This window comes from Notolabrus celidotus, chromosome 10 (assembly GCF_009762535.1).
Source record: "Notolabrus celidotus isolate fNotCel1 chromosome 10, fNotCel1.pri, whole genome shotgun sequence".
Classification (NCBI taxonomy): Eukaryota; Metazoa; Chordata; class Actinopteri; order Labriformes; family Labridae; genus Notolabrus; species Notolabrus celidotus.
This window is the reverse complement of record NC_048281.1, coordinates 21,877,443-21,893,584: the sequence shown is the minus strand read 5'-3', so window position 1 is coordinate 21,893,584 and position 16,142 is coordinate 21,877,443. Positions and strand designations below refer to the sequence as shown.

The 16,142-nt window shown below is 39.5% G+C and overlaps 1 protein-coding gene across 1 annotated transcript in view; it reads right to left on the bottom strand.

The window, feature by feature from the left end:
- epha6 (eph receptor A6) overlaps positions 1-16,142 on the bottom strand; it is a 212,857-nt gene that overhangs the window by 152,997 nt on the left and 43,718 nt on the right. Inside the window, exon 3 of the mRNA XM_034694211.1 lies at positions 2,824-3,487. Coding sequence (XP_034550102.1) covers positions 2,824-3,487 — 664 coding nt within the window. The remainder of the gene's footprint in view (positions 1-2,823; positions 3,488-16,142) is intronic.

The window sequence follows — 16,142 nt, the reverse complement described above, 5'->3', positions numbered from 1 at the left end:
CAGTTCTGGAGGGGAACAAAACTGCACTCTTCCATCCAATTTCAGTCTGTATTTCTATTTTTAGTGCATCTTATTTATTCTAGTAAAAAGAAAGCAAAGAATAGATTCTCTTTAACTGACTTAATAGACATTAGTCTAATGAAAATAAGACTGAGGTTGTCTTCATCTTGTTGTACTGTTCTAATAGAGCCAAGTCTACCTTTATTATAACTAATAACTCAATAGCTGAATTTATTGCACTTGATGATGAACCTTTCTCTGTGATATAAGCCCATGAATTTCACCTGCTAGTGATGTATTTGGAACCCCACACTTCTCCAAGTCACTGCAGACACACTCCTGGCTGCCCTGTCTGATGTGGTTTCCACACATATTCACACTGTATTTGACAGCAACTTATGTGTCATATGTTTCATCATGGACATATGGACTTCTGACGTCAGTCCAGTGGGTATGCCGAGTTTTACGGTCCAGTGGCTTGATGAAGACTTTAACATGAAAAAGACATTATTGCATACTCAGGAGTGCTACGGTTTGCATACAGCAACAGCGATCTGTGTAGCATTTGAAACCATACTTTGGCTGTGGAACATTGCCAAGGAGAGGGCGCATGCTGTGATTATGACAGTGCACACAATATGGCCAAGGCTATGGACGAGTGTGGTGATAAAAGCTTGGGCTGTATGGCATACATTAAAGCTTGTAAAAAAAATTAATAAAAGAAGAGTTGCTAACTACATCTTAGCCTTTCTTTCGCTTAAATGTGTTTAAAATATGCATTATGGACTTCTTTTTAAATTACATAAGTGTGATAAAAATATCAGCAATCTTATCCTATCAGCTATCAGGAGCTTATCATTGGTTATTGGTACCGGCTCATAAAAGTGCATATTGTGCATCCCTAATTGAAATAAGTGTGACCACTACATGTTGTTGAATGTAGAGTCACAATCTGAAGATAACGGACGTGTACCTTCCAACCTCACATCAGGCCTTTACATCACTTTGTACGTGGATGCACTGGACCTCAACAAAGGCATTCCTAGTGAGTGACACTACCAGTGACAACCCATCAGAGAGTTGAGGATCAAACTGTTACCCAGCCAGTCGAAGTAATCTGTCACACCAAGGTAGACCAGATCACAAACACACAGGTACCATATTTGGGTATTAAAGCACATCATTAAAGTATAGAACTTCAGAACTATGGGTTGTGTTTCAGAGGTTACTTAAATTTTCCAGAAGCACTTAGTTGACAAGTCCTCAGGAGATTCTGATGCTGTGATCTTTGCTTTCTGAACAACCTGACGTGTAATTTTATAACACTTTACTCCCCTTGTGCATAACACAAAAGCTCACTTGGCATAAGGCTCTCAAGTAAACAAAGGCAAATGATGAGAAAAAAAAGACGAAAGAGTTAGCAGTTCAAAGACACCGAATGGTGCTTTTTTTTTGTCATTTTACTGTCAGGAAAATGTTATACCCAAAACAAACAATATAAGAAAAACAACCATTGTAATCCATCTTGAGAAAAATAGTTTTGATAAATGTCATTTTGCTAAACCCTTCCATGATATTGTAAAACCAAGGAAACTGCTTTGTGCAATGTATCCCTACAAAAACAGTATCTCCTCAATATGCCTGCAGTATCAAAATACAAGACACATGCAGAACTATCAATTAACAATTAATACGAAAGTCTGATAATTTTGTACATCACAATTTAAGTCAGGGTGACAAATGATAGTACATGTACATTGTAAGTTAAATGAATCCAAGTTTAGGACCAGCCAGCACTAATTCTTGTGTTTCATTCTAGTTCTTGCCAGCAATGGGGGTGACAAGCAGTCAGCAGTTGTGAGACGATGTAAATGACAGCAAAGAAATGAGTGTAAATATATTGTCTATGGATTATCTTGAACCGTGGTAAGATTGCAATTGAAAATTAGTTCAAACACCTGAAGTAAATCAAAATGGCAACAACTGGATCCTAATTTCTGCGTTTTCTACCACTTCCTAATCCTCAGTCATCCACATACATGTACTATGGTACTGTCTGCCTTTTTGATTCTCACTCTGACTTTTTTGTCACCCAAACAGACATACTGGTCTGCCTATCTACCTCCTATACCTGTAAACTGTGTGCCTGCCTGTCTACATGCCAGCACATCTTATTCAGAAGAATAATGCATTTGAATTTCACTCTATAATTTAGTCCTTCCCTGCTGACTGCACTTCCAACCTTGACAGAAATAAAGCCCTGCAGACATTCTATCACTACTTCACAGCTATCTACTTTGGCTATCTATCTGATTGTCTGATGCATTTTAAGTACACCAAATAAGAATTTGACCTGCTGGCAAAGTTACTGCATCACATAGAAAGTAAGAAGAAGATTCATGTTTAATAAAAAAAAGTTGGGAGATATGATCATCCTACTTCACGAAACTTTTCACCTTGTAGATTTCAGACAATAAATAGAGCTACAAATCCTGTAAACCTCATTGGTGCTAAGCCTCCGTTTCCAGATAGGAATCAGTAATCTTTATCATTTCATGGGAGAACTGAATAACTATGGTAGGCAAATTATCCAGTAATATCTAGCTTCACATGAATAACACTGGAAATCATGATTGATATAACTACACAAACTGGCTGGAGCACATCCCATAACTCAGAAAGCCCACTTAAACTAGAGCCAGTTTCGATAGACATATGACGTATATAAGCATATTGGAAGACTTAGACTAAGTTTCTTTGATCCTATCAGATATTATTGATGAATGTGAAGCACAAGGAAGCCACAAAGACTGGAAAACTCACCACTACATGATCCATCGATCTCCTCATATCCAACGCTGCAGACGCACTTTCCCAGAGGAACTAACCAGTCTCCATCAGCTCCACAGAACAGTTTTGGTGTGTCTCTTTCTTCAGCATGGTCGATACACGCCCCCCTGACCTCCACCAATGAGGAAGAGTCCACACGAGGAACTGTGTCTGGAAATGAGGCCAGGTTCCTCAGTGTGAATGGACATTTCTTATAGTAAACCCTCACTGACACTAAGGCAATGCAAGCTCCGATGTCCTGAAATGCCAAATAAAAGCCCTTCCTTGTTATAGGCCCCACCTCGCGCACCTCAGTGTTGAGCTTGAGGATGCGATCTCCGAGATCCATCTGAGTGAAGCTCTCATCAGCAGCAATGGTGTCAATCTTAGTGTAATGAGCAGACTTGAATTTGACCCCATGAGCCTCATCGGTCTCATGGTAGAAGAGGTTAAAGGTCTCCTTACAGGTACCAGACACCCAAGGGATGGAATTGCAGTCTCGTAGAGTAAAGCGAAGCTCCACGTAGATCTTCTGGGCAGCCTGTCGAGAGATCCAGTTGGAGCGAAGCCAGTTGTTCTGGTTGGGCTCCATCACATTGCAAACCTGGAAGGTATGGATAGGCCGGTTGTGCTCGTCCATTTCTGTGATGGCATCCCACTGACGATGAAAAAAGGGAGGGTGTAGAATAGAGAAGGACAGAAAGGGGGAAGTGGAAAGAGAAGAGATCTCTATTAATATCATAGTCTCACAGATCTTCAGTACAATGTTCAGTCTAGATTGTTCAACATTGACACTGCTCACATGTTTTTTTACTGTTACCGTTTTTTAAATATTATGCAAATTTGTAGGTTGGTGAAACAGAACTTAAAAAAATAGAAGATATATATGTATACTGAAAAATGTGGATCAAAAGCCACTCTGGTTTGACCACAGGAATGAACTTACACAGCTTTCTAAATATTGGTAGTGCTAACTATAAAAAAAACTGACAATGCCTTTATTCCCTCTCTGTTCTCTGGGCTTTTCCTCTTTTATTCCTTCACGTTTTTCCAGAATGATGTCTCACTCAGGCTGCTGAGTCATCAGCCCTGAAAGTCCCTAGTCACATGATCAAGCCAGGGCGAATGGCAGCTTTGCTGGGTCATGCGGTTACCTGTCCCAGTGTTGATGGGAGAGAAGTTAATGGGGGTTTTTAGCCTCATGGTCTTGCACAGCTCTCTGGTTTTATTAGAGTGGGGACTGGCTACATGGGCGACCCCAAAACCAGCCAACATCGACCTCCAAGAATCAAATTACCTGCCTGGGAAAAAGGGCTCCCAAATCACTTTGCTTACAATGCAGCATAAGACCCTCCGCAAGCTGCAGAGTTTGCCTTTCTGTGTAAGAGAGAGTGTGTGTTATTACTTTATTTTTAAACTGGTTTCATCCATTTTGTTTATACTGGATAATATTTGGGTAATTATTTAATGATTAACCCACACCGAAATCATTTTACATTAATTTGATGTATTGTTTATCAGATGATATGTTACATTATAAAAAATACAGAGATATGTAATTGTTTTTAATCAAATTCAGCTAAATATGATTTGTTTCATTACAGTCTAACCACTTGTTTGTGCACTTTTTAGACTTGAAAACAAATATTGAGTCAAATTTGATAATATAGCATATCATTACAAGAGGAAGGTACCATTACACCCAGTGACTTTGGCAGTCTTAAATCAAAGAAAAACAAAACTGTCTCATGTATAAGCCAAACACTTGACTCAACAATATTTTTATGAAGGAAAGCATGTAAAGCATTTTGAAGGTTAGGTGAGGAAGGCAAAGCAAAAAGCTATTAATGATAAAACCAGCACATCCATACAACTCTCATTCTGTATTTAAAACACACACAAAAACACTTCTATTTCCCATCCTCAAGGTCTGGGAGGAGACATTCCCGTTCTAATTAATGGCTGGAAAACAACTGCTTTATAGGCAAACACAGTCCACTGTTGTGATAGTGCTGATGGTTAATTTACCAATACTATTTGCCTGATAAGCTCTCACATTTAATAAGCTGTTTTGCACTTAGCTTAATATTACCTCTTGATGAGAGTAGTAATCAAAGCCTAATGTTTGCACTCACATACTCATTATCCTTTTTAATAACATGTTCTAATTCAATCATGCAAAGACGACAAGCTTTAATCTGCTCTTCCCTCAAGGTGTAATTGTAGCGTTACAGTCAAACAAATTGATTTTGATTAGATGTGATATTGCCCATAAAATGAATTCTGCCAGGAAAGTAGAGCACTGCAGTATATTTAAAGCAAAAATAGCCTTTTAGTAGTCTGATAGTCTATTCAATGTCTTAGGCCAAAAGAGCAGATGGGCTCAGCTCATCAGACACTGATGAAGATTTGAAACAAAATCCTGGCATGGGTCTGTCCAAGGGTAGAAAGATTGGACTATCAGTGCCTCTAAATAGGGGTAGGAATTGCCAGGTGAGTCACAATATAATGGGATGTGATGCCACACGATAGGATGCAATACAAAACAATACAATAGGATACGATACAATTTGATATGATACAACAGGATATCATGGTATGGTATGCAATGCGATGCAATTTGACGCAATGCAATGTAACGCAGTGTAATGCAATGCAACGCAATGCAACAAGACATGTGACATTTGTATTTCAACCTGTTAACAATAATGCTTAACATTCAAAATGTAAACTTGTTTATCTGTTAACCTAATTCTAGCTGTAACAGTTACAGTCATATTCACTGTGATGTAGATAACCACTGCTGGTTCTTTTTCTTTCAGCTACCTTTCCTCTGTAGCCATTAGTAAGACATCTGCCATATGAGCACTACTTTAAGTCTTGAGCCTCCCACTATTTTTTCACATAGGAATGCATTTCCCATTTGTTGTAAATAAAATGGGCAGTATTTATCTTAAGGCATTTCAAACGCTGATAAGTCCACCTTTGGCAGGTGACTGAAACTCTCTCTACAGACTTCAGCGCTTTCCAAATCTTTCCTACTGTCTCAGCATTAAAGCTGGAACAGCTTTTTTTTTGGTTTCAAAAGTGGTTAGCTTATCTCACAGCTCCTTTGAAGCACTCTTTTAAACCATGCTATTGAAAAAGATGTAAATATATAGCATAGTGTTTAATATCTGGACAGGTCTGTTCTTTTTTCAGACTGTAAACCATCTTGTCACATATTTTCATCTGCGCTAACACAACTCCAATACGAATGATGTTAATATCAGTTTTAGAAACACTTTAAGCAAGCATGTCAACGTAGTATAATCAATAATCAAGAGTTATTACAGTAGAGTTTAAAAATACATTTTGTAAAGAGTTGAAATTGTATCTACTGACAACTTACACACTTTTATAACATGTTGAGTATAACACACCGCCCAGTTAGAAGATCAATTATTGAACACACGTAGGCATACGCATACTGTAAAGGCAACAAATGATGAAGACGTTCAGCCTCACTCGTAGAAACATACGTTTTCAGCAATATGTCCTTTTACTAAACTGATCTCTAAGGTCCGTCTTTGTGAACATTTACAATGTTATCACTTCTCCACTGATCTCTAATAGTTTCCCCAGCTTTCATTCCACAGATGCTCAACTTGGCACAACTATTGAAAGCATGAAAGTATTGAAGGCGCTGTTTCAATCCACCCTTCAAGTCTTTCAGGGAGAGTTGATCGCTGAGTCAGCTGTTGACCTGCAGAGGTGTATGTAGGAGGAAAACATGCATGAGCACCCTTGAGCTCGAACAAGTATTTCTTTTAATAATTGTTAGCACATCATGGGAGAGGGGTTGGAGAAATGGAGAGTATGCAGGGGAATACCTGATCTATGTTTGCAAAAAAACTGTTTGACATTTCTACATTGCTAGGATGTCTTGCCTAAAAGGTCATCATGACAGAGTATGGAAACCGGGACCAGCACATCTTTGTTGAATATTCAAAAGATAAAAATGAAAAAGTGTTGCATGACCATCTATGGCTTCCAGCTCAATTAAATATATGAAAAAAGAACTGGTACCTGAGGGTATCTCGGAGCGATTCGCGAATTCATTTGCACGTATGAAGCGAATTCATTCGTGCGAACGATTCGCGAGAGTTGAAATATCTGAACTCAAGCGAATGAATCGCGGCGCGATAGCCAATCGGCGTGCACACCCCCCGGTGATGTGCGTTGTGTGACGTATGGACCAGTGGAGATTCCAGCGGAGATTCCCTCATCTGGAATATATGGGACACTTTGATTCTATCACTGTACAGCTTCCCCAAACTCTGTGACTCTACCTGTTTTTATGGGATCAGGAATAAACAGGAGCTCACTGGGAGGACAGAGAGTGAGGAGGATTATGTGGTGAGTTGTGAAAAACTTTGTCTGTCAGCTATCAGTTGTTGTAGTAGGAAATTAGCTCTGCCCCCTTTACATAACCGGCTTCCCCATTCAATGTCTGCAAGCTCAACCTTGTTACTGCGGTCAAGCCAGCCTCCACTTCTGAAACGAAAGTCAAGCCTCCACTGTCTTCTGTTTGTTGACAACAGACAGCTGTGGCATGGGCACCTCCCTCCCTCTCGCGTATATTCGCGTCTTGGCACTCGTTTACACGCGATTTTGACACGCGAATGGAGTGAGTCATTCGCGCGAATAGATCGAGTAAACACAAAACATTCTCGCGTCTATATTTGCGCGAATAGCGCGATCGTTTGCGTTTGGTGTGAACGCACCATTACAAGTAGGTGTCAGTTCAACAGTAGACAGATTGATATACAGACACTTTACTCTAACTTACTTTTCTAACCATTTACTTACAATTCACCGGTCTTAAGTTTTCCAAATCAACATTATAATAAAAAGTAAAAATGCAAACTTTGTCAGATCTGTCCTCGAGGAGAGAAGAAAACAACTTTGTAGAATATTTGTTAAACAGAAGTCTGATCAATCATTTTCTAATGCATTCCAGGGAGTCAGGATATGTAAGTGCTGATTGGCTTTTATAACACAGCAGAAGGCATATCTGCCACTCAAGTTGAAATTTTGGACCAAGAACGGGTTGTTGGCTGCACTTGTGTGGAGATATCTGTTAAGGAATTAAATAAATAGCTGTCAGATTACACTGAAAGAGGTCAGGATGTCATCATGGCGTTGTTTGTTTTCCCTGCTTTGGCTCTCCTTGAAAATCCAGACCTCTGATTAAAGATTCTATCTTCATGTAGAATCTGTAAATAAATACTTGATAATTAACCTCACATAGTTGAATGTTTTCTCTGGTTTTTTGGGGTTTTTTTCAGGTCGGGAGTAGAGGTAGACTAATCGGTCAGCCAATTAATCAGGCTGATTCAATGCATTTTGAAATAATCTGCAAGGGCCGATGTCTTCACTCAGAAGGCTGATAACACTAACGTCTTTTCTTATGATAACATCCCATCCTTAAGGACAGCGTATGCTCTAAATCTATATGTATAACTAAATGTATTCTTTTTCATGAATTAATTCAAAATCTATCTACAACATTGCTACTGGCTTAGTTAACCATGTACTGTATATATATATATATATATATATATATATGTATATATAGGAGCACATATCTGTATTGATGACCATTACAGCACTGAGAGGCCTCAGTGTATGCACGTACAATCTGAAAACTTATCCAAGTCCTTACACACACCTGTGCACACAAACACAGTTCAAGGTCAGGCGTCGCCCTGAGCGTTTTCACCCAGGAGAATTTTATAGTGCATCAAGACTAGGAATTTGAGACCTAAAGCACTGGAATAAAACTTGAATTATCCCCTTTTATTTGACTCCTGTCTTAATAGCAAAGTCTATGTGAGAGATGTGGGAGACAGAGAAAAATTATATGGATCATAAGAGATGAAAGAGAAGAGATGAAAAATTGAATATTTGAAGGCTGTTTTGGGGATGCTCTTGAGAAAGACGTTCTATCCGTCGATATAAGGGAATTACTTAAGTTAGGGAGTAATGAAATGTGTTAAAATGCCATTGTAGATAAACTGTGGCCAGAGACAGAGGGATAGAGGCAGAGGTATCAGTGTGATTTGTCCCGAAGGGGAAAAGCAATCCGTGGTGATAGGAACATATTGCTGTTTGAATCCCCAGCTAAGCACCACTCACCGCTGATATAAAGGCCTCTAAAGGCTGCTTGTCAGCTGGCTGATAGTGTCAAGCGGCTCTGTGTTGGCAAAACTTTAAATGAAGTCACTCTGCAGCTTTACATTTGCAAGAGGTGGGAATTATGTTTTCTCTTAATTGTCTTACAAGCCACGACACGTATTTCCTCTTACCTGAATTTAATTTAAATTAGAAATTTCCTTGACAGCTTGACACCAAGACCCCCTCGAGTTCACCAACCTGACACTTTAGCCACTTGAAAGTATGTGTGTCTCTGATTTGTAATCTGAATGTGATCTAACTTCTTTTTCAAAGTGCAGAACTTTCAGTGAAGACGAGCCCGGCCACCGCGCCACCTTTCCATCAAGCTTAACATGCATAATTGAAAAACGGTCAGAAAAAAGTGGTTGATTGATTGCAGCCCAAGACCAAGGACCTTAAAGCCCATATCTCTCCTTCATGAAAGAGAGCCAGTCATTTTACTGGACACTCGCCCAGAGGCGGGCTCCTTTTATTAAAACTGTGAAACCTAAAGCCCTATTGAGACCTGCACTTTTACTATGGTGTCATAACCCGCACCACTCGCCCTCGATCAAAATTAAACATTTAGCGCTCCTAGATGGTCTCACCACTTGGTTTGCTCTGAGGTTGTAAAAAAAATAGAATTAAACACAATTTAAAAGTCAATGTCCCACTGTGTGAATGAGAGTGTGTAATGACCTACTATAAAATAATTACTTAATTATATTACTGACAGAAACCAGCGGGGCAGGCTAAGCAGAGCAGCCTTTAAAGGTTTACTATCAGACTGACAGGAGATGTTTTGTGAAATGTTTAAACCGCACACTGTAGAGTGAGCGGGCAACAAGGAGGAGGTGTTTTTGTAATTTATATAGGAGTCTGTTTCCTGCAGTTAGCTTGTCTAAGCCACATTTGTTGCTGCAAACAAACTGTATAGTGGGAGTAAGGAGCCATGAAATAGCAGCTCTTAGATACTATATTTGTCCATGCATATGTACAATATATTTAAATTCACTGTTCTTTCTTAAATAGTTAGCGGACCAATATCAAATCAACCAAACCTCTTAAAGCGGGTTGTAACTGACAACTGTTACAAGAGTTACTCTTCAGGAGTCTGTGAGCAAGCTGCATCCCAATGTTCTGCTCTTTGTAGCATTCTAACAAACGGAAACAGCAGACTGAAGAATGCTGTTAGTAACCAATTAGAAATGAGTATTTAATACAGCCATGAAATAAACAAGTACAAATTCAAAAGTTTGGAAATAATCATATGGAGGGATCCTCACTTGTTGTGTAATACATGACAATTTTTGGGGCTAAATAAATAAATAAATAAAAGACAATTTGTCATTCTGTGTCTGGAATTTAGACGGTCCCTCAGCAATTTTAGGGCGGAATTACAGTCGTCCACCGGGAGACTAGCAGGACGCTGCTGTTGTATACTGTTGATAGAAAAAGATGAATTCAATGAAATCACAGGTGTTCATTTGGGTCACAGGAGGCTAGAACTGAATGAATATTAATAATCTCTTTTTCTTTTGTCATTGCTGGGGACTGTGGGACTGTACAAAGTGTCCCGTCGGCTCACCTGTTTTACTTAGACCAAGATATTCTGCTGCGGCTGTACACTTATAGCCTAAACGCTGAACCAGTGGAGTTAGGGGCAGGTGTGTTTCCCATTCTCTTAAGACTTCTTCTCTCAATTAAAGTAAAGATAAAAACTGTGGAGGGTTTAAACAATTGCCAACATAAAGAGAGCTCAGCAGAGACGCAGGCTCACAGGCTCACAGGGTGCGTATGCATAAAAATGAAATGCATTTCCTATTGCTTCCTCTGACACATAAACGCTACACCACACAACACTGTGTGGTAAAAATAAAAACTGTTATACCTTAAATGTCATAGTTGGCACTTCAAAAGGTGACCAATTTTAAAAGTATATGTATAGAGGAAGTGCAGGCTGTGTTTATGAGAAGCAATCACACTGAAAGAGTCTTCACACACATACCTGACATTAAAAATGTGACATCAGCCTGGTCATTAAATATATGTTAAAGCAATTATGGAATATCCAGTAAAAGTGAACATTGCCATTGCCATATAGCATCAATCTGGATACATCTTCAACACAGTTATGATATCTCAACAATGGTTCTTAGTAGGTACACTTAAAGTTTGTTTTCCTTCAATGGCAAAAGGTTTTTAACCCTTTCAATGAAGATGGATGAGCCAGATTCTATAACTTTCATCAGGCGGATCCATCGAGCAAAGCTTCAAGCTGATGGGCTTTTTCCCAGTCGGAGAAAGACTGGACCAATCAGCATCATTTTAGGAGAAAGAGGTGGTAGCTAGGGGCGCAGTTTAGTCATGGCAGAAGAAAGAAGCACCTGTAAGCCTGAAAAACAATGGCGGCGTGTGAAGAGATTAGCGTGGATGTAGCTATAGTAGCAGTTTTGTTAGAACTGGACATTTCTTTATTAAAAGAAGAGCAAAGGCCTTTAATGCACGGATTTGGCAAAAGTTTGGCAACATGACGCCTACTACGTCATATATGTTGTTGATCTTATTGACTCATAATGAATGCGACAGATTGAATGATTGTCCAATAATCCTCTGAGATTTATTTTGAAAGGTTCAGCCCTTCCCAAAGACTGGCTGTTTTCGAAACCGCCTGCTTCATACTACCTACGAAAGTTGTATGCAGTATACGTGCAGCATACTGCATACTGCATTTGAAGGTATGGAAGTATGCAGTATGACTGTTTTGTTGGACCTGTTCTGCAGTATGCTGTGTCAGGCGTTGCTGGATTTCTGGTTTTGGAAAGCGGAAGTAAACAACAGCCAAGCTGATAGCAAGACTGCTTCCTTAGCATCACTTATGATTTTAAAAGTTAAGAAGTGGTTTATAAGTGGTTTATACAGAACGTTAGTGTCGGGGAACAGTACGCAAGAGAGACTGGTGTGCTGCATACTGAGAAATTTTCCCAAATCAATACAACATCTGGGTAGTTTTGGCATACTGCAGATTTCGCTCTACTGCATACTACATACTGAATTTTGATGAAATCAGTACGTACTGCTAGAAAAGTAGGCGGTTTTGAAAACAGCCATTGTGTATGGGGTGTTGCCTTGATGGCTGTAAAATAAATCCCATGTCATAGATATTTGAATCAATCTATCAGGTTTAAAAGGGGCTCACTTGAATGGTTTTGATTGATTTGATTATTTGAGTTATAAGAAAATGACACTGTTCTGGTTAAAAAAGATGGATAGTTTGTATTCAGAAGACTCATAACTTCTTGACATCAGCTAGAGTACTTTCCTCTTCACTTAGCTAACAGTGTAATTACTGTGAAGTATTTTTCTCAAAGTTTGCTGAAACTCTTGCACTATTTCAGTCAACTGTTATACAATCAGTCTGCAAGTTTTTTGTCTTCCTTCTTTCTCCCTCTTTCCCTTGACCCTATTCTGTTTGTCTGATTCTGTCTTCTTTACATCCTCTCTGTCTCTGTCTCTCTTATACACTTTGTTTCTCACGCACACACATGCACCTTTCTCAATGTGAGGGTCTGTTTGTGTGGGAGGCCACTGTCACTGGGATTGAGAGATTTTTATTTAATCCAAGAGCCTCCCTCTGCTATGGATGAAAAACCTCTACCTCCCGAACACACACACACACACACACACACACACACACACACACACACACACACACACACACACACACACACACACACACACACACACACACACACACACACACACACACAGGAACACTATAGTAATAATGTGTATTAGGGAGATGGATGAAGAGTCTTTGTTCACGAGGGAATGTGATGCCAGGTTTTTGACTTTATGAGAAAAAGAACAAACAACGAGAAGAAAGTAAAACAACTAAAGTGAGGGAAAGAAAAAGTAAAGGAGTGAATACAAAACAAACTGTGGTCTTCTGGAGTTTTAAAGATCAAGGGCTGGAAATTATGACTGTGAGAGAGGGGGATAGAGTTACCCCCTTCCAACATTTCAACACCTTGGAATTAGAATTTGCCTCAAAGACTATAGGAGACAACTAACTTTCAAAACATCGTACTAACACTACAGTCAGTCAGTCAGTCAGTCAGTCAGTCAGTCAGTCAGTCAGTCAGTCAGTCAGTCAGTCAGTCAGTGAGTCAGTCAGTCAGTCAGTCAGTCAAAGGTAAATAGATATGTATGGCTAGCATACGTAGTACTACATAGTCTTAGTAGTAGTATACAGTTATACTTTTCTAGGATGGTGTTCACAGTTTATTGCAGTTTCTAAGAATTTATCCCGCAAAAATTAAAATTGACACACAATAATCAAAATAACAGTCGAAATTTGCTAAATTAAACACACTTCTCTCCATTGATCACATCATTCAAAACTGAAAGCCTGTGTGTTAATTGTTAAACACTGTCACTGAAACACTACAATGTCAACAATCAGATCATACAGAAGTTAGAGCTCAAGCATCATAATAGGAGTCAGGTTTGCTCTTCTGTGTGCAAAACAAAGGAGGAACATTTTAGAGAAAGAGTTGTTTGAGGAAGTGGAGGACAATACAGAGGAGCAAGAGGGCACTATAAGGAGTGGTGAAAAGACAGGTCAGAAGTAATAGATGAAGTCTTACAGATGAGATTGAGGCTACTTAGGTCACCAACCATAGGTTGACTCTCCAGGAAGCTGGTCAGAGCCGCTATAGTTGCAGATGTCATTCAGTCATTTCAGACTGAGAACAGGTAGAAATCCTGTATACAAAACTGCAGTATAGGGAGATCGTACTGTTCACCCTCACAGGAGGAAGATAACTAACAACGACTAACGATTATTAGGTTGTTTATTGCATTATTTATTTGGTGTCTGTGTGTAAAGTTTAGAAGCAAAGGTATTTTCAGGAAGGATTATGTCCTCGTTTTCAGAAGAGTTTACATACTTTTCTATGTAGTGCTTTCTTTTGGAAGACATATTTAGTATTTTGAATACATGCTTTTCTTCCACTTTAGTGTGATTGCTGTGTTCCCACATCAAAACTATCTGAGTCTGATGTTTCCAGGTGTTACATCGCCCTAAATCCCGTTCTCTGAACCAAATGCTCAGTGGTCGATACCCATTTATTGAACTGATCAGTTTCAGATTAGTTGTGACCTCTTTTGGCCTTCCGTTGGTGAGAGTTGTGGACTGTTTTTCACAATGAAATCACCAACTTTAACTTCCACTCGCTTTACTGTTGCCCGACAACCCTGCTCTGTTTTGTTTTTACCCATGCACAGCTGGTTGAGCTGAAGCCGGCTGGCTCATTGGCCGAACCGCTGGATGTTCCTGTAGAACTCTGGAGATTTAGGACACACAGGAGGAATAGAGCTACGAGGGAGGAGAGCTGGTCTAAGAAGACAGGTTTACGGAGAGGAGATAGAAGCCATGTCTCTCCTCTCTCATCAAGGGCAACGTGAGATCTCTGGCTAATAAGATGGACGAGCTAACAGGACTAGCCAGGAGTTAGACAGAGTTTCAGGAATGTAGCATGGTGTGCTTTACAGAAACGTGGCTGCATCTGGATATTCCTGACCACACCATCTCCATTGACGGCTTCCAGATTGTCCGAGCAGACCGGGATAGCACCGAGTGTGCTATGGGCCTCCAACCATGTTATCTGCACAGGGACATCTCACATGTCATACTGGTAGCTGTTTACATCCCCCCTCTGCCAACCCGACTCTTCCTGAATCCCGGGGACTTCAACCATGTATTTATTTTCTACATAGCTTATTATTGTATTTGTATAACTTATTGTGTATAGAGCAACTGTAATGACTGAATCCCCCCTGGGACAAATAAATTATTTCTGATTTTGATTTGTGATTCTGATTCTTTTGTTAAAACCATGAACAATTTTACCTAGTTAGGCACACGTTGCAGATATCATTCACCCAATGTTGCACTGAAGTGGTAACCCCAGGTGGAAGAAGTGATACACAATTACAGCACAGGTGTTATCGTTTCACACAACAACTGAAAACTGAAAACACCTTTTGCTAACAATGTGGTGAAACCAATATAAGCCAGTTTCATCATCAATGTGCAATTTAACTGCATTTTTAGTGACTGTATCATTTATTGTAATGAACTTTACATACTTGCTTTCTTGTGAATGTGTGTGTCAGAATTATGTCCATAGAGATCTCATTAGTGATAAATGAGGCTCAACTTGAAAGAATTAGTTAATGTGTGGCAGCCACAGTTGAGTCATTGTGCCTTATTGAGGGCCAACAAGCTAATCAATGCTTTGATTGGAGTATTATTATATTAGGCCTCCCAGTTCAATTACTAAAGATGTAGCAATGAGGAGTATTGGCAGCTTTTGACACAGGAAATAACCTGAATAACAATTCAGAGGATGTCAGAAAACCTTTCACATTGGCACCTTGGAAATGGAAGCCTTATAACAGCTTGGCAGTGGACCAATCTATCATGCCAACAGGATCAATAATGACAGAGTGTAGTGTCCATGCCATTGTGATGATCAAGTTTCTCTTCCCTTTACACTGTCTCATTTACTCGTAAATGTAAGTAGACAAGGTTTGTGTAAAGTTCTCATGAATGGTGTTCTGTTTCTCTAAATGTACGACAATGGAATCAAGATCACAGAGTTCCAAGTCAAACAGAAACAGCATGCAATGACATTTTCTACAACACCAGGGACAGGATGAGGAGGTGTTCTGTTGTTGGGATTCTGAACTTGAGTACTTTTTGTTTTCTTGATATCAAAAAATAAAAGACACTATGGGAATTCATAACATTAAAGGGGAATTACACTGTTTTTTTTTTTACAAGAGTGGGATAAGTGGCACCCTAAAGAGCCAAAGAAAAAAGATTATATTAATCTGCTTCCCGTGAGGCAAACCCATGAAAAGGCCCTGGTTGTTCCCCAAGCCAGCTCAAGGCACTCACTAAGGTCACAAATATTGTTCCCATGCACACACTTTTTCACTCTGTTCATGACTGTCTACTTACTGTATAAATAGAGTGCAGTAAGTTATAACGTTGATTTAGAGTTAAGCTGCAGAGAAACAAGATGATTCTGAAATTAGCTGACCTT